Source organism: Chiloscyllium punctatum, chromosome 5, assembly GCF_047496795.1.
Source record: "Chiloscyllium punctatum isolate Juve2018m chromosome 5, sChiPun1.3, whole genome shotgun sequence".
NCBI classification, from domain to species: domain Eukaryota; kingdom Metazoa; phylum Chordata; class Chondrichthyes; order Orectolobiformes; family Hemiscylliidae; genus Chiloscyllium; species Chiloscyllium punctatum.
Window position 1 is genome coordinate 90,970,404 of NC_092743.1, and position 18,213 is coordinate 90,988,616.

Consider the following 18,213-nt stretch of genomic DNA (forward strand, 5'->3'; position numbering starts at 1 on the left):
CCTTGCTTTTCCAAATACATGTACATCCTGTCCCTCAGGATTCCCTCCAACTTGCCCACCACCACCATCAGACTCACTGGTCTATTGTTCCCTGGCTTGTCCTTATCACCTTTCTTAAACACTGGCACCATGTTAGCCAACCTCCAGTCTTCCAGCACCTCACCTGTGACTATCAATGATACAAATATCTCAGCAAGAGGCCCAATCACTTCTCTAGCTTCCCACTGAGTTCCAGGGTACACCTGATCAGATCCTAGGGGATTTATCCACTTTCATGCATTTCAAGACATCCAGCACTCCCTATGTGGACATTTTGCAAGATTTTCCTACAGTCTATTTCCTTTTCCACAGTAAATACTAATGCAAAATACTCTTAGTATCTTGCCCCATTTTCTGCAGCTCCACACAAAGGCTGCCTTGCTGATCTGAGGGGCCCTATTCTCTCCCTAGTTACCCTTTTGTCCTTAATGTAATTGTAAAAACTTTGGATTCTCTTCAATTCTATTTGCCAAAGCTCTGTCCCCTTTTTGCCCTCCTGATTTCTCTAAATATACTCCTACTTCCTTTATATTCTAAGGATTCACTCAATCCATCCTCTCTATACCTGACATATGCTTCCTTTTCCTTAACCAAACCCTCTAATTTCTTTAGTCATCCAGCATTCTCTATATCTACCAGTCTTTCCTTTCACCTTAACAGGATTATACTTTCTCTGGATTATAGTTCTCATTTCTGAAGGCTTCCCATTTTCCAGCCATCTCTTTACCTGTGAACGTCTGCCCTCAATCAGCTTTTAAAAGTTCTTGCCTAATAGTCAAAATTAGGCACTCTCCAATTTAGAACTTCAGCTTTTAGATCTAGTCTATCCTTTTCCATCATTCTATTAGATGAAAATAATTATGGTCACTAGCCCCAAAGTGCTTCCCCCACTGACACCGTCCAGATTAGAGGGGGAACTGCTGGATGTCTTGAAATGATTAAAGGTGGATAAAGATCCAGGACCTGATCAGGTGTATCAGAGAACTCTGTGGGAAGCTAGAGAAGTGATTGCTGGGCCTCTTGCTGAGATATTTGCATCATCGATAGTCACAGGTGGGGTGCTGGAAGACTGGAGGTTGGCTAATGTGGTGCCACTGTTTAAGAAGGGTGGTAAAGACAAGCCAGGGAACTATAGACCAGTGAGCCTGACCTTGCTGGTGGGCAGTTTGTTGGAGGGAATCCTGAGGGACAGGATGTACATGTATTTGGAAAGGCAAGGACTGATTTGGGATAGTCAACAGGGCTTTGTGCATGGGAAATAATGTCTCACAAACTTGATTGAGTTTTTTGAAGTAACAAAAGATTGAGGGCAGAGCAGATGTGATCGATATGGACTTCAGTAAGGCATTCGACAAGGTTCCCCATGGGAGACTGATTAGCAAGGTTAGATCTCATGGAATTTAGGGAGAACTAACGATTTGGATACAGAACTGGCTCAAAGGTAGAAGACAGAGGGTGGTGGTGGAGGGTTGTTTTTCCAGACTGGAGGCCTGTGACTAGTAGAGTGCCACAAGGATCAGTGCTGGGCCCTCATTTACACAAATGGTTTGGATGCAAGCATAAGAGGTACAGTTAGTGAGTTTGCAGATGACACCAAAATTGGAGGTGTAGTGGACAGCAAAGAGGGTTACATCAGATTACAACAGGATATGGGCCAATGGGCTGAGAAGTGGCAGATGGAGTTTAATTCAGATAAATGCGAGGTGCTGCATTTTGGGAAATCAAATCTTAACAGGACGTATGCACTTAATGGTAAGGTCCTAGGGAGTGTTGCTGAACAAAGACCTTGGACTGCAGGTTCATAGCTCCTTGAAAGAGGAGTCGCAGATAGATAGGATAGTGAAGGCAGCATTTGATATACTTTCCTTTATTGGTTAGAGTATTGAGTACAGGAGTTGGGAGGTCATGTTGCAGCTGTACAGGACATTGGTTAGGCCACCATTGGAATATTGCATGCAGTTCTGGTCTCCTTCCTATCGGAAAGCTGTTGTGAAACTTGAAAGGGTTCAGAAAAGATTTACAAGGAGGTTGCCAGGGTTGGAGGATCTGAGCTACATGGAGAGGCTGAGCAGTGACCTTAGAGGTTTACAAAATTGTCTATTTATCCTATCTATGCCACTCAGTCTTTTCCCTGGGGTTGGGGAGTCCAGAACTAGAGGGCATAGGTTTGGGTCTAGTCTTTCCCCTCACCAATGGGCAACTTTTTCACAGAGGGTGGTATGTGTATGGAATGAACTGCCAGAGGATGTGGTGGAGGCTGATCCAAATGCCTCTTAAATTGTATGGGTATATGAATAGGAAGGGTTTGGAGGGATGGGTACTGGCAGGAGACACTAGATTGACCAGATATCCCAACCCAATGTGGATGGGTTAGACAGAGGGGGTCTGTTTCCATGCTTTATATCTGACTCACCCACTGTACCTTATTTCCCTAGAGGTGGGAAAATTTTGCACTCTAGTAGGTATATCCACACACAATCAGAACATTTTGTACACACTTTAACTTAACACTATAGCAGTCCCAGTTTAAGTGTTAAGTTAAAATCCCCTATCAGAACCACTGTAGGTGACCTCCAACTACCCTTCCTCACCATGTGATCCCACCCCCTTGCTGCATTCTAATGGGATGATTAGAGGCAATGTACTAAGGTTTTTCAATGTCTATTAAAAATGTCTCAGTACCATGATTAAGCCCCTGAAGCACAGCTGCTAGAAGGTGGTGAGGGAACAGATGGCTATTAGGCCTTATCTTTACTGGGCATCTATCCACAGCAGTAGAGGTGAACACTAAATCAGGGGACTTGCATCCTGCTTTCATACATATCATTGAAGTGCTACTGCTGAGACTCCGATCTAGCTACAAAAAGATCCACTCCACAACACCCAACTGCTGTTCTAAATCTCAACCCAGTGTACTCCCCACTCCATGGCCAGCAAGTTTAAGATCAACCCTGGTTTAGTGATATACCAGGAGCAGAACCAGATAAAGAGGTGTCAACTTTAAACTGCTTCCTACTGTGTGGAAGTATTCCATAGAGGATCAGATCCAAGCTGTACAGTCCTACCAGCAATGAGTAGTGAACAGTTCAACTCATTGGAGATCGAATGGATTTTCCTTGTGGAGTATTGCTAAAGAGGAGCCTAGAACAGTGGACAAAAGACAACCTGAAGCATTTGAAAGCACCTTCATGTAGTTATATTTGTACCACAAGATAAAGAAACAGGTGAGTTATTAATGTTTGACTACTATGTTACAGCAATGCTGAATGCCTATGATCTAAAACTAGCTGTGCCAGTAACCAAGCAATTCTAGTATGGCTAGCATTTGCCTGGAGGTGGTATAATATGGAAAATTGTTTGTTCTGGCTACAAGTAGGCTTCATCCAAACTGACCAATGGCCACCCTTTATCAAGAATTAGCAGTAATGGAAGTGTTAAGTGGCATCTGCTCAACCTTTTTGGTCTCTTTCCAGTCTATTCATGTGAAAAGGACCAAGAAAATTGACAAGAAAAATCCTTAGTTTGTCTTTTAAAGTATTGCCTGTTCACTACTTTTTTCCAAGTGAGCACAGCCAATTGACCTTGAGAACTCCTTAAGTATAAGCTCTAATTCAATAGAAGTGGATTAGTGGTAGTACTCTAGTCTAAGTCAAGACAGGTTCAAGTTCCACCTGCAGAGGTGATTTAATTGGAAGCAAAACACCAGATACTGGAAAATTTAAAATGCTAAAAATAAAGCAGATTATGCACATATCAAGTCTAAGACTTGATCTCCATGTTTTGATGAAGAATCAGTCAACATAAACCCTTCAGACCAACTGGTCTGCAACCACATTTCCCTAACTAGGCACACTTGTTGGGCCTGTATCCCCCAAAGCATTCCTATTAGTGAATTTATCCAAATAAAAGTGCATCTAGTATTTCCTGACAGTTCATGGTACAAATTATAAAGTAGTGCTTCATGCTATTTTTAAATAGCAAGAATATGCCACCTAATTTTGAATGCCCCCATCTTTGGTGAAGATATTTGCAATTTACCTGATCTATGCCCCTCCTGATTTTATCAATTTTTACAAAGGTCACCCTTTAACCTCCTATGCTCCAGTAAGCAAGTCACAGCCTAACTCAAGCCCTCTGTTCTTGCAACTTCTCAGCAAATTGTTTGCACCTTGTCCAATTTCACATCATTCCTATAAACAGGGCAACCAGAACTGGACACCATACTTCAAAGGCCGCATCAACATCCTGTACAACTTAACAGGACATAGCTTGTATACTCAAAACAGTGAGCAATGAAGGCATGCGAGATAAACACCTTCCTAACCACCCTGCCTACCTGTGATGCAAATTTGCAAAGACTTGTGTACCTAGCATCTAGGTCTGGTATAGTGAATGGTAGTGCCCTGGGTAGTGTTGTAAAAGACCCACCCTTTTGTTTTACTAAAATGCATTTGTCAGATGGACTTTAATTTGGACAATCCTCAGTCCATTGAGCAAATCTATCAAGATTTTATAGGCTTGATCACTTCACTATCCACTATAGTAATGTTTGTATCATCTGCAAACTTACTAACCATGTATTCTATATTCTCATCTAAATGTTTTCTGTAAGTGAAACTCCAATCCAAAAACCCTCCACCAGCAGCCCTCTTTCCTATATGTTAAGAAAGGAGAATTTCATTTGATGGACAAGCTCACCCTGCATCCCATGTGATCTAATTCTACTAAATTCATCTACCATGCAGAACATTAAAGGCCTCACTTCAAGTAAACATCTACTTTGCCCTCAATCTTTGGTTACTTCAAGAAGCTCAAATTTGAGCTGAAGATCATATGAGTTGAACCAACAGCAGTTCTTTCCAGATGCTGCCAGACCTGCAGAGTTTAAGTGTTGACATGTCTGACCAGATTAAAAATTTAATCAGGAATGATTGAAGCTATAGCTTCATTTTATACCTAATTGTGTACAGCATAACTCTTCCTTAGTTTTCCAGAGCAGGGTGCTGAGCAATCACATTTGAAAAATCTTTGTACTAATTTTAATTATCCAGACTATGATTAAGGTCCCCATGATTACCAAATTACCCTAATACTTGCACCTTAAATTTCCTGATTTTAGTGCAATTTTGTCACTTCCAACCAAAGTCTTTGAACTTAAACTTCAAGCAGGCAATGCCCCTCTAACCAAAATATTAAGTAATGGAAGGGTGTTACCACATCTAGGTGGTCTTCCATTACATCTGGACCTTTCAGAGACAATGCATATTGCAAAGCTCTCAAGTTAAACATTTAAACTTACTGCAACAGGTTAGGTGTAGTTCTTAAATGCCTATTTTACTTTGAAGTTCTAAACTTATTTACCTTTTCCACCTGTCAGATTTGTCTAGAATCTAAGTCAGGATCTAATCAATTGTAAAAGCACAGCCGATGATTTCTGATGAGGGAACAATGTCAACTGACTAGTTTTCACAAATTCCACTTTGATCATATGTGGAGTATTGGTCATAGCATTTCAAGCAACATCAAATCAGATTCTTGTAATGCAGTAGCAAGATCAGTCTCTATACCAGGAGGCTTGGATTCAAATCCCACCTGTGAGCATCAGAACACATCTGAACAGTTGACTAAATCTACAAGTCTGCTGTATTTCATACATGTGCTCAGTGGCAGATTACAAAGGCAGTCTGTATACATTAGGGTTCAGTGGAATGTTGATTTGGATTTAAATCATGTAGAAATGCCATTTTAAAGTTGTTTGTGCTGAATTAAAGGAAAAACGTTAGCTACACAATCACTATGCAGAGAGTTTATTGCTGATTATAGCAGTGCCAACATTAACTGAGGTGCCAAAAACATTGTACTGAATTAAATTGAAAAATCATTGGAACCAAATAAAAATGGTCTATTTGCTTCTAAACATCAATTTTCAACCTTAGAAAACTTAAACTTCCTTCTGTGTCAGCTTTTTAGCCATTGATGCTTTGTCCACCGATTTAATTATCCCAACAGCAACAGTTTGCTTTAAATCACGGACAGCAAAGCGACCTGCAAGGAGAAAAGTGGAATAATTAAGTTAACTGGATCTTAATGCACTGATCAGACTGTTCCATTTTAAAATTAATGATCAGAGAATGAGAACAAAGTTGTCAAAGCAAACTGTGTTTAGCACTGCTCAACTTTTCATCCCAACGTTATTTTAGGAAATTGCTTATATAGGATGTGTGGCCACCAGTACACAGCAAGGTCTTAAATGACAAGAGGTTGCTAAATAAGGTTTGGGTCTTGAAGTATCTGACCATAAAATCCAAGGAGGGTCATTGGACCTGAAGTGTCAACTAATCTTAAAGTGATCAAATGATCTGATTGCACAAAGACCAAATACATCAGATACAGCTATGGAAATGACATTGATTCTTAAATTACAGCAGAGACCATTTAGCCTACTGTATCCATATAAATTCTATGGAAGTGCAACTCAACAGTTCACTTACTCCTGTAAGAGAAGCATGCATGACTTAACAATGTGGACATTATGGTGTCAGTTCAAATGCTTTTCCACAAACTTTGCTATAGCAATCTTTATATGCATGCATCTTCAATTACATGAAATTGACAGGTAAACATTGAAGATTAGCAGCAAGAAAAAAGTGCCATGGAAGCTGTAAATCAAAGACAATAATAACTGGAAGAGCTCAGCAGGTCAGATAGCATCTGTGGGGAGAAATCCATGTTTTTGGTCAAGTGACCTTGCCTTAACATTCAGATCATTCAAAACATTAAATGACTTCTCTCCAAATGCTGCCAGAAGTGCTGAGCTTTTCCAGCAATCTGTCTATTACAAACAACCTTGGCTATTGAACTAGACTTTTGATAGGATAGTATTGTCAAGTTGTCTCCATATTAACAGGTTGAGAAGATTGGTTGAGTGTGTAGATCAGACAAGTATCTGCCAAGTTTCCTGGAGGGCACTTCAGAGTTAATTCACTGCAAATACTCAGCAAGTCTGATAAAGTCACTGCCTATTATGTGTTTTGCTATAAAGTAGAAAAATTCAGGAGTTCTCAGCAAGTCTTGCTGGAGTGGTTCAGGAGATTAAACAGCCTCAAGTAAAGCATGTTCAAGTCATGAAAAACTCAACTATATGAAAGGAGGCAGATGGGCAGTCAACACCAAAGGAAGGAGGGAACCCTGTAGCAAGACCAGTAATACAGCAAAGTCAAATGCTGATAATTTTTCTTGGAGAGTGTAAATTTAAACTATTTTCTTTTCCAAGTTCTATTAGAAGAGCAAGTTATGCAAATACATTAAGGATTTAGAAAATATTAGTTTCAGAAACATGGGTATTTCAGGGTAGTGTCAGAGATCCAGAAAACGTGTCTGCAGTAAATATCTGATGTGAAGCTTCAGCACTGAAGGAGGCAGTATTACACATTACTGCAAAGCAAGTTACCTGGACACTTCTGGGATACAGTCATACCCTTTCAGTTAGGTCTTCTGATTTAGTCAGTAGTAAGAGATAATGCAACTACAAGCAGGCAGATACAGGTGCCCAGAAAACAGCAGTGCAAGAGCCATTTGAAATCAGGTGACTGCAAGGTGCATGAGCTCACTGGCCAGGGTGGAGGAAGTGCAAAGGTTTATGGTATAGGAAGCCAGTTAAACAGGAGAAATATGTGGCTCTTAAAAGATTATCTAGTTAAGGGATTAAACTGTTATCCAACCTGACCAGATAGTTGTGTTGCCTGCCCAGAGTGGTCATGGTCCATGGTTCAACAGATGAAGAAAAGATTGTGCACAGAGTGTAAGCTTCTAACAGCTAAACTGGAAAGCTTGATTCTAACTGAGCGATAAGCAAATAGACAAGGGGCTCAAAAGATGAAACATTTATTGTTTATGTTGCACCACTGGAACCAGGAGTCTGAGCACAGTACCCGTTCTTAGATTTACAGGATCCATACTAATTTGGAGATTAATATGGAGTCTAGCTAAATTTACTTAGACACCAAAATAAATTCAAGTTGTCAAAAAAACAGCTGCAAAACATTAACAGGAACAATACCACCACCTTTGGTCAAACATGGACCTCTGATTCAGAAAAAACTGCTTGAGGTTTAGATTCATACTGTTATCAGCATATGATGGTATAGTTTTCTCTGACCCACCTGGTCAGTTTGATTATGTCCTGTGAAATTGTTCCCATTAACCATAGGTTGAAATATGGACAAAGACTTTCAACTAATTTGCCCCTCAACCAACAGGAGGCTTTTTGCCTTTTTAAAAAATTCCTACTGGTTAATTTGCTACTTTTCCATTTCAGGCTCAACCAAAAATCCAATGCTCATTTCTCAAACTGACTACAAAAAGTCAGTATCTTGCTTTGCAAAAAACAAGTGTTGAAATTAAATTCAGTGTAGGATACTTACCAAGGGGTGGATATTCAAAGAAGGTTTCAACACAGAGTGGTTTGATTGGAATAAATTCCACTGTGGCAGCATCTCCAGATTTCAAGACCATAGGGTTATCTTCTAGCTTCTGTCCAGAACGTCGGTCAAGCCTTTCTTTAAACTCAGAAAGCCTGCAGGTAACATGGGCAGTATGGCAATCTACTACTGGAGAATAACCAACTTTGATAAAGCCTGGATGATTGAGGACAATTATCTGCAAAATGACAGTTTTCAATCTTAAGAATTTTGAACCTTCTGAATTGGCATAGTGCTGCAGTGAAAGTTAAGTCTGCCATTTAGAATGGATGTTTTAAATTGACTAGGGACAGGCAGTAAGTATAGCCCAACCAGCAACAGATCCCATAAGGATTAAAAAACTTCCCTATGCTCACTATCCCTTTCAAAGCAGCAAAAAGTCTACATTCAGGGAAAAGCCTTCATCAGGAATGAGGCTGTGAGCTGAGGGGGTGGTAGGTAGTTGAGTGCAATAGACAGGAGGTGGGGTAATGGTGCTAAGTCAAAGGGGAGGGTGGAATGGATAGTTGGGAAGGAAGATTGATAAGGACAGGTCATGAGGACAGTGGAGAGTTGGAAGGTTAGATCTGGGATAGGGGAGGGGAAGTGAGGAAACTGAAATCCACATTGACGACTCATCTTCCACCTCAGGACCTCCAACCCCATGACATCAGTGTAGAGCCAGTTTTCTTATTTCCCTTATCCCAGATCTAACCTTCCAACTCACCACTGTCCTCAACCTGTGCATCCTCCTTCCCACCCATCTCCTCCACTGATGTATCACCATTACCACCACCTCCATCTTCCCTCACCTTCTTCCCAGCCCCCACCAGCTCCTATTTATCTCAACACCCTCATTCCTGAAGAGCTTTTGCCTGAAGTGTTAACTCTCCTGCTCTTGGGATGCTGCCTGACCGGCTGCACTTTTCCAGCACCACAGTCTTCACTTTCACCTCACTATCCTTCTAGGTCACTTTAACAGCTGTAAGTTGGTATAACAAGGAATTAAAGTGCTCTTCAAGCAAGTAGCCAAGCCCTTAGAAATTTAGCAATACAATCAATTGTCATTATTCTGAGGGGGGATGGCTTTCTGCACTAACTCAGCTTTTAAAGGTACTTCTGCACACTAATGCAATTGTTTATTGTCCACAGCTTGTACACCATGCTGAGGATCAGTAAAAATAATCCTACTGAAGACAAACTTTGCCACAATTTTTGACTGAGAGTGCAGATGGAGGAGATCAGAGTTAAAAAGTGTGCTGGAAAAGCACAGCTGGTCAGGCAGCATCCAAGGAACAGGAGAATTATGTTTTGAGCTTAGGCTCCCCACATTTCTGATGTGGAGCTTAATGGGCTGAGAGATAAATGAAAAGGGTGGGGCTGGGAGGGGTAGTTAAGAATGCAGTAGGTAGATGGAGGTGGGGTGATGATGATAGGTCAGAGTGGATAGGTAGGACAGATCAAGAGGGTGGTGCCAAGTTGGAGGGTCAGATCTGGGATTGGGGGGGGGGGGGGGCGCAATGAGGAAACTGGTGAAATTGACATCAACCCCCATGGGGGTTGGAGGGTCCCAAGGCAGAAGATACAGCATTCTTTCTCCAAGTGTCAGGTGAAGAGACTCAGGTGGTGAAGGCGACCCAGGACTTGCATGTCTTGTTGGCTGGGGGTGGGGGTGTTGAAGTCTTTGGCCACAGGGTGGTGGGGTTGTTTTGTGTCCCATGGATGCTCTGAAATTATATGCAAGTTGGCATGTCTCCCCAGTGTAGACAAGACATCAGGGACAATGGCACAGGTGGAGTGGGGAGGTGCAGGAAGATCTCCACCTAATGTAGAATGACCCTTGGACAAGGGTGAGAAGCAGGTTTTACACTTCCTGTGGTGGCAAGGGAAGGTGTTGGAGTGGAGGTGGGTTGGTAGGAGGCATAGACCTAACAAGGGGGTCATGGAGGTAATGGTCTCTGCAGAATGCAGATGGGGTGGAGAGGGTGATAAATCTGTGGTGGTGGGATCTGTTTGTGGGTGGTAGAAATGGCAAAGGATGATACATTGTATCTACAGGTTGGTAGGATGAAAGGTGTGGACTGGGGAATCTTGTGATTGAGGGGTGGAGTTCAAGGGTTGAGGTGCAGGGAGGGAGGAGATGGATTGAAGGGCATCATGGGAAATTGCAGTCCTTTAACAACAAGGCCACCTGGGATATTCTGTGGTGGAAGTGGTCCTTCTGAGAAGAGAAGCAGAGGGTGTGGAAGAATAGAATGTAAGGGGTAGCATTTTTTTTTTAAAAAAGGAAGAGTTAGGGTGGGAGGTATAGTCCAGGCAGCTGTAGAAGTTAGGTTTGAAATAGATGTCAGTGAATTGGGTGCCAGAAATGGAGATGGAGGGGTCCAGGAGGAGAGGGAGGTGTCTGGGATGGTCCAGGTGAACGCAAGGGCAGAGTGAAACATGTTAGTGAAGGTGATTGTTCAATCTTATGGGAGCACAAGGTGGTACTGATAGTCAATATACAGTGGAGACAAAAAAGGTAGGGAATGGTGCTGTGTAGCTGAAGATGGGCTATTCCACATACCCAAGAGGCAGACAGCTTGGGCCCATGGCTAACCCTTTGGTCTGGTAGGAGAGGATTCAAAATTAGGAATTGATGAGGGGAGGACCAGTTCAAGATCAAATGAATGTCAGTGGAGAAGAAAGAGGGCTTGAAGGCCTTCAAGGCAGATGGATGTATATAGGCATTAGATGTCCATGGTAAAGATGGGACATCTGACCTCTATTCAACCTGCATTCAAAGCAGGTTTCATAGTGTGTTAAAACTGAAAGAGTAATTCATTTGTTTTAAGGACAAACTGAAACTGCCTCAATTAGAGTTAAGGGTTTGCAACTGAAAATCACATTACCTCATCCAAAGACCAGAAAACCCCAACTAAATTCAGGGTGAAAACTAGCCAAGTCACTTTGTTAGTTACCCTCAACATTAACCTCAACTTTGTAGCCTATGTTCTTTATTGCCCACCCACTCAAATGCAACTTTCCTATATAGTTTTACAGTAGATTTTCAAAGATACTTAGTCATACTTGTGCCGTGAAACGGTTGGCCTGAGTTGGTGGATCATTTCTGCAATTCCCAGCCACATTACCACGACGAATAGCCTTCACAGACACATTTTTAATGTTGAAACCAACATTAAAGCCAGGGAATGCTTCAGATACAGGTTCATGGTGCATCTGAATTGATTTCACTTCAGCTGTCAAGTTTACTGGAGCAAACGTCACCATATTACCAGGCTTCAAGACTCCAGTTTCTATTCTTCCAACTGGAACAGTTCCAATGCCTAAAAATTAAAATGACAAGTAACATCTTTCAACAAATTCATCTAGATTAAATGTAACCAACACACAAATTAGAGTAAAACAGTCAGATTCTTGATATGTCATTTAATGAAGAGTTATGACCCATCATTCTCTTGGCCCCAGTCCCCTATTACCCCTCAATCCATGAGGTAGCTAGCTCAAGCAGACAAATTACTTCAGTTGGAATCCAGAGGGGCAGGATTTACATGCATTTGAAAAAAGAACTGGTTAGAGTCAACATGGCTTTATACACAGGAAATAAGTGTCTCACTAACAAGTGAGCTTTTCATAGTTTATGAAAAAGGAGGACCAATGAGGTCAGAGCCATAAACATTATCTGTATCGACTTCAGTAAGGCATTCAACAAGGTTTCTGGTTAGCAAGATGCAATCAATGGATTACACAGAGAATAGTCATTTGATACAGAACAGTGTTGAAGGTAGAGGGGGTGGTGGAGGGGGGTTGCTTTTCAGACTGGACACCTGTGACCAGTGTGTGCCACAAGGATTGTGCTGGGCCTATTGCTTTGTAATTTGGATGTGAACAGAGGTATAGTTAGTAAGTTTGCAATGATACCAAAATTGGAGGTATAGTGGACCTCAGTACCTCAGTACAACAGGATCTTGATCAGATGGACCAAGGGGCCATGGAGTTTAATTTAGACAAAAGGTTCTGCATTTTGGAAATGCAGAATCAGGGTAGGCCTTGTACACTTAATGGTAAGGTCCTGGGGAGTGTTGCTGAACAAAGACCTTTGAATGCAGGTTTTGTATACTACATAACCAAATGTGTACAAAATCCCATGCAAGGACTGCACAAAACACTACATAGGACAAACCAGAAGACTGCTAACAATCTACATCCATGAACACAACTAGCCACGAAACGACAATCAGCTATCCTTAGTAGCCACACGCAGATGACAAGCAACATGAGTTCGACTGGGACAACACTACTAAAGGACAAGCCAAACAGAACAGCCAAGGAATTCCTAGAGGCATGGTACTCATCCACAGATTCGATCAATAAGCACATCGACCTGGACCCAATATACTGACCACTGCAGCGGACAGCTGGAACTGACAACTGGAAGCAGCAGATTCAAACTACAAATGCCAGAGGAAAGATCACAGAAGCGCTTCACAGGAGGCTCCCAAGCACCGAGGATGTCACCTAGACAGGGGACGAAACATCTGCAACACAATTCCCAGCTCGGCAAACAGAACCACAACGAGCACCCGAGCTACGAATCCTCAAGCTTTGAATTGAAAATCCTATTAGCCTTCATTTTCGACTGTGCACAATTTTAGTGATCTGTATTCCTGGAAGCAGAAGACCCTTTGTGTACCAAGGGCACAAGCTGAAACTCATTAGCAATACAAAATCCATTAGCCCTAAACAATAAGTCCAAGTGAACCTCGTAGATCTCCAGTCTCATTTGGGTGTGCCATTCCTCTTTCTGCCACTCATTACATAACCAATAATAGATTTTCAATTTCACAAGTTTTAAATAGAAGGCTTGCTTAAAATATCCCAAGGAACGGAAACAATTAAGTAAACTTGAACAAAAATTTTAAGGCAAGATCCAAGATTTCCTAAGCCAGGGGTAGGTTTTAACTCGAAACTTGGTATGGGGGCAGCTCAAGAAAAACCCATAAAAGCTGAAAAAGAGTGCTCCAAGGGACCATGATTACATGACAAACATCTTTAACCCTTCATAAAGGAAGTTAAGATGGTGGTAAATATGGATTTTAAAAACTTTTAAAATCTCATTGGTGTGCAGAGATACTAAATAAAATGTTTCAATAGAATTAAAGTGGCTGTAGTGGTCACCTTACTCACAGCTGGCTTTGAGAAGCACATGGGATAAAGCCATCCACATAAACCAGGCAACTAAGGACAATCACAAAAGAAAGCTTGCTGGTCACCCATTCAAGACTTAACTGCAGCTAACTCAAGAACGCTCAGTTATACATTTTAGCAGTTGCTTTAATAAGATAGCGTACATGTCAAGAGCTGGGAATCTTCCCGACAATCTGAAGTGTTTGGTTACAAAGCAAATGAGGGGAAACCAGCTATTCACAAAAAGTCACCTATACATCCTGAGAATAAAATTCCACAATAAATCAATCAGTTTAACATCAAGGACGTCAAACCTTAAGTTTGGTTCTTTGACATGGGAGAGAGAGTGTTCAGGATTAGCGACTACTTAAGATTCCCCTTTCAAGAAAAACTTTGGTAATTTTATCCCTTCAATTTTAAGGAAACCGTTTCAATTGAAAGGCAGAGCAGAATGCTCAAATACAAAAAGCCCATCCTGTGACTAACCGAGTGTTGAAGGGGGCACACGAATTATATGTTCTTCCCACCATTGAGTACAGGAAGAGGGGTAGTGTGGAGATAGCCATTCTATCAACATTGTTTATGATCACTACCCAAGTGTTGGTCCTGAGTTGGTAAACCTACGTGTAGTCATGGTTTCTTGGATATTCTAAAAATTCAGCCAGCCACTCGCCAATTGCTTATAACCTAGAGCTTAAATATAAAACTCAGATGCCAAGAGACTCAGTTCAACTCAAGACCTTCCTCCACTGAATAAAACACCCCTCGTACATGCATTCATGTAATTTTCGGAGCGTTTGGACGAAGTCATAGCTGTATAAACCTCGAGTCGGAATTAAATTTAAAGTTTGTAATCTCAAGGCGCTACCTCCAATTTTGTAGACGTCCTGCAGCGGCAAACGCAGGGGTTTGTTTAAGGAACGTCCAGGAGGAAGGATAGCGTCCAGTACTTCCAGTAGGGTCTGACCGCTCGCATGGCCTTCTCTCCGTTTTATTTTCCACCCTCGAAACCAAGGCATCTACAAAAATCAGGCAGAGTTCAGTTAAAATGCAGTTATTGAGTTTAAGGGAATGGTAGAAACAACTTGAAACCGAACGACGAATACCCTTTTTTCTGGGTCTTGGCAAACTGTCGACACAGTGGAGGTAGCTTTTATAGATAGAGAAATGGTCCGGGTAGGTTACTCTTCAGAGGGTCAGTGTGGACTTGTTGGGCCGAAGGGTCTGTTTCTACACTGCAGGGAATCCAAATCCAAAAACGGCTTTTCGAGATCAGTACTCGAACTCTGATCAGTTATTGGCGTGTCATGTCCCTTTACTGGAAGGGACTTACTCCAGGCATATCGTGCCATGAAGGACAGACACCTACCTTGGGGCTAGGAGTCAGCATGTTCTCCCCATTCCAGCCAGAGACCGGCACGAACGGCACACTCGCCACATTGTAGCCGATCTTGCGGATGTAAACGCTCACATTCTTTACCACTTCCTCGAACCTTCTCTGGCTGTACGGCGGTTGAGTTACATCCATCTTATTGACACAGACGAGGAGTTGTTTCACTCCGAGGGTGAAGGCGAGGAGGGCATGTTCCCGAGTCTGACCTGACCTCGAAATCCCAGCTTCGAGTTCGCCCGGGGCGGCCGAAACCACGAGTAGCGCGACATCAGCCTGCAGAGTGTTAGCAGGGGCGGGAGAGAGGAGGAGGAGACCTGGTCAGGAAGGCTGCAGGATGCTCGAAACGAAAGCACCATCTACTCCAGAAGAAATAGTGGCGACACATAGCGGCTAGGGTTTACTGAGGAACAACGATTCAGAACTCCATTTTGAACAACTCTCCTTCCCCGTTTATTTTCCAGTAAACAAATGTCTCTGGAGTAAAGTTTTTGATTGCCAGGTCAATGAACCGCATTACAGTGGACGCATAGTGGATAAGTTTGAACAGTTAACTTTTTCATCTATTTCAACTGACTGCAGTTTAGAACTCTCCTACAGATACACCTGTTTGAGAGATCCACAATATCTCCGTAAACTGGAGTAGTTTTAATGTTCTGTTCGTAGTATTGGTGAGCTGTGGTTAACATGACTTTTAAAACAAAAAAATTACTTCATTTTGTCTGTTTAATGCTGGTGTTTCATGGAATCCTTCAAGGAGTAGTATGAAGCCGGGGGGGGGGGGGGGGGCGCGGCGGCGGATGGAAGGAGTGTGGAAGGGCTATGATTGAAGTTGTACCTGGGATGTTCCAGTCAACATGTTTTTAATGAAATCACGATGGCCGGGAGCATCGATGATGGTGAAGTAGAATTTCTGGGTGTGAAATTTCCAGAGTGAAATGTCTATTGTGATACCTCTTTCCCGCTCAGCCTTCAGTTTATCCAAAACCCAGGCGTATTTAAATGACCCTTTTCCAATCTGTTAAAAAAAAGTCACGTTTGACAGTACAAAACAAATTTAAAAGGACATTAAATAAATCACTTTAAACTATTCTTGAAGTTTTGTCGACCGCAAGAGATAACATGTTTAAACTTCAGAAAGGTATAACAATCCAATAAGCCTATCGCAGTAATACAAACATTTACAGCAGGAAATTATATTCTCTGAACACACATTAGATGACCTTAAAAATAATTGCACCTGATTTGCTGCTTGTTCTAGTTTTTCAATCGCCCGCCGCTCAATACCACCACATTTATAAATGAGTTGGCCTGTAGTGGTAGACTTGCCAGAATCGACATGGCCAATAATAACAAGATTGATATGAGGCTTCTCCTTCCCCATTCTGGTTGTTTTCTAGAAAACAGGGAATTTTTTTTTTGTCAGACTTTATATATTTGTTACAAACATCCGGACCCAGAAATGAACGTGGGGTTGCACGTGGAGAAACCACAAACTGATCGATTAATGAATTCAATGATAAAGGAAACACTACCCTCATAACACACACACAAAACCTCTATTTGACGCTTTGCAGCTGGCTGACCTGGACCTTCTTTCTAATCAGATACTTGATCGCATTAGAGAGTGATGAGCTCGAGCAATGTTTACACCTGATCTCTATTGGTGTCTAATCCCAGGGTTCTATCCGAACTCCAGCTGTTTGAAATAGATTAAAATATTAACTACTCAGATCTGTCATCGCTGTGCTGTCTACTGTAACTTGGATCTCCTTGAGGATGTTGATGACAGATCTGAGTAGTTAATATTTTAATCTATTTCAAACAGCTGGAGTTTAGATAGAACCCTAAGACCATTTTATATTATGCTGAACGCTAGTAAGAAGCAACCTTGTTGTATTTGTATAGCTTTTAAAATAATGTTAAAGAAAACACAAAGATGTAGTATGAAAGAAATGTTTTATGCTGCAAATATGTTTGATGTTTTCTTTCTGAAGCATCGAGAAATTGACATGTGGCAATTATATTTTAAAACAGAATCTTTTTTGACGTATTTGAGAAGTAAATCTGTAAAGAGCAAAGACTAGGTTATCAGAACGTAAGGAGCTGGCCTTCAAGGTAAAGACAGGAATAAACATAGTGCATTAGACAGAGGCTAAAGGATATGCTGTAACTTTTGCTTTTAAGAGAGGATAAATATTAAGAAAAAACTCCTAGAACTGTAAGCATTGGCAGCCTTTGGAACAGTTTAATTTCATTGTAAAACACTTCAGATGCTTCAAAGAGCTGAAATAGGTACTAATAGAATTAAAGTATTTAAAAAACCTAATATTTAAACTAATATTTGAGGTGTTATTTTGCAGGTGGTAAGCACCATTTAAATGCTTTAAAATATTTTCAAGAGAGTCTGAATTCAATGCTACTGGGTAGAATATTAAGAAAGGAGCTAAATTTGTAGTGTACGGCCTCACCAAAAGTTGGAGATTTTCAAAGTGGTATAAGAGACTGAACATAAGTTCATTTTGGAGGTGAAATTTAGGTGAGTGGTATTTGATGTGAAGTGAACTGAAGATTAAGGTTTTGAATGACTTGGGCTTTATGGAGTTTGGATCACGTTGAACTGCCCATGAATGTATCGGAAAGGTCAATTTCCTCTCTGATGAGGTCAAAATACATGTAGAGAAATATTGCTCAGAAGAAGTTTCTCGCACCTGTTAATGGCTTAACATAGTCCAGTTGGAATCTAAATAATTTTCCTTGTTTTACAATTTTACAAATGTGCATATTCCCCATATATACATGCAGAAAATTGTAGTACAATGGAATACTAATATGCTTATTCTTGTACATTAGAATTAATTTATTGTCACATGTACTCACAAAAGTACATTGAAAAGTTTACCAGTCACCACTTTGAACCATCTAAGGTACTAGGTACAGAACCTAAGCACAAACTCGTAGGGTAAAAAATTTGAAAAATAAAAAGTCCAGCAATAAATTAGAGAAATAAGAGTTCAGAAGCAGCACTTTCATATTGGACATGTTGGACAGCAGTAGAGCTTTTCAGACACCAAAAAGGTCAATTTAGAATTGAAATAGAAGTTCATAATTTTACTGTGAACAAGTTTCTGAGGTTTC

The 18,213-nt window shown here is 41.2% G+C and overlaps 1 protein-coding gene across 1 annotated transcript; it reads right to left on the reverse strand.

Moving 5' to 3' along the window:
* Window positions 1-5,830: 5,830 nt before the first annotated feature.
* Window positions 5,831-16,471, reverse strand: LOC140477229 (elongation factor 1-alpha-like). The gene is made up of 7 exons (XM_072570750.1): window positions 16,316-16,471; window positions 15,914-16,093; window positions 15,055-15,351; window positions 14,554-14,704; window positions 11,568-11,824; window positions 8,463-8,697; window positions 5,831-6,084 (listed from the first exon to the last, which is right to left on the reverse strand). Exons 1-7 carry the CDS (start codon window positions 16,457-16,459, stop codon window positions 5,981-5,983), a joined length of 1,368 nt encoding a protein of 455 aa, XP_072426851.1. The 5' UTR covers window positions 16,460-16,471; the 3' UTR covers window positions 5,831-5,980.
* Between the last annotated feature and the right edge of the window lie 1,742 nt (window positions 16,472-18,213).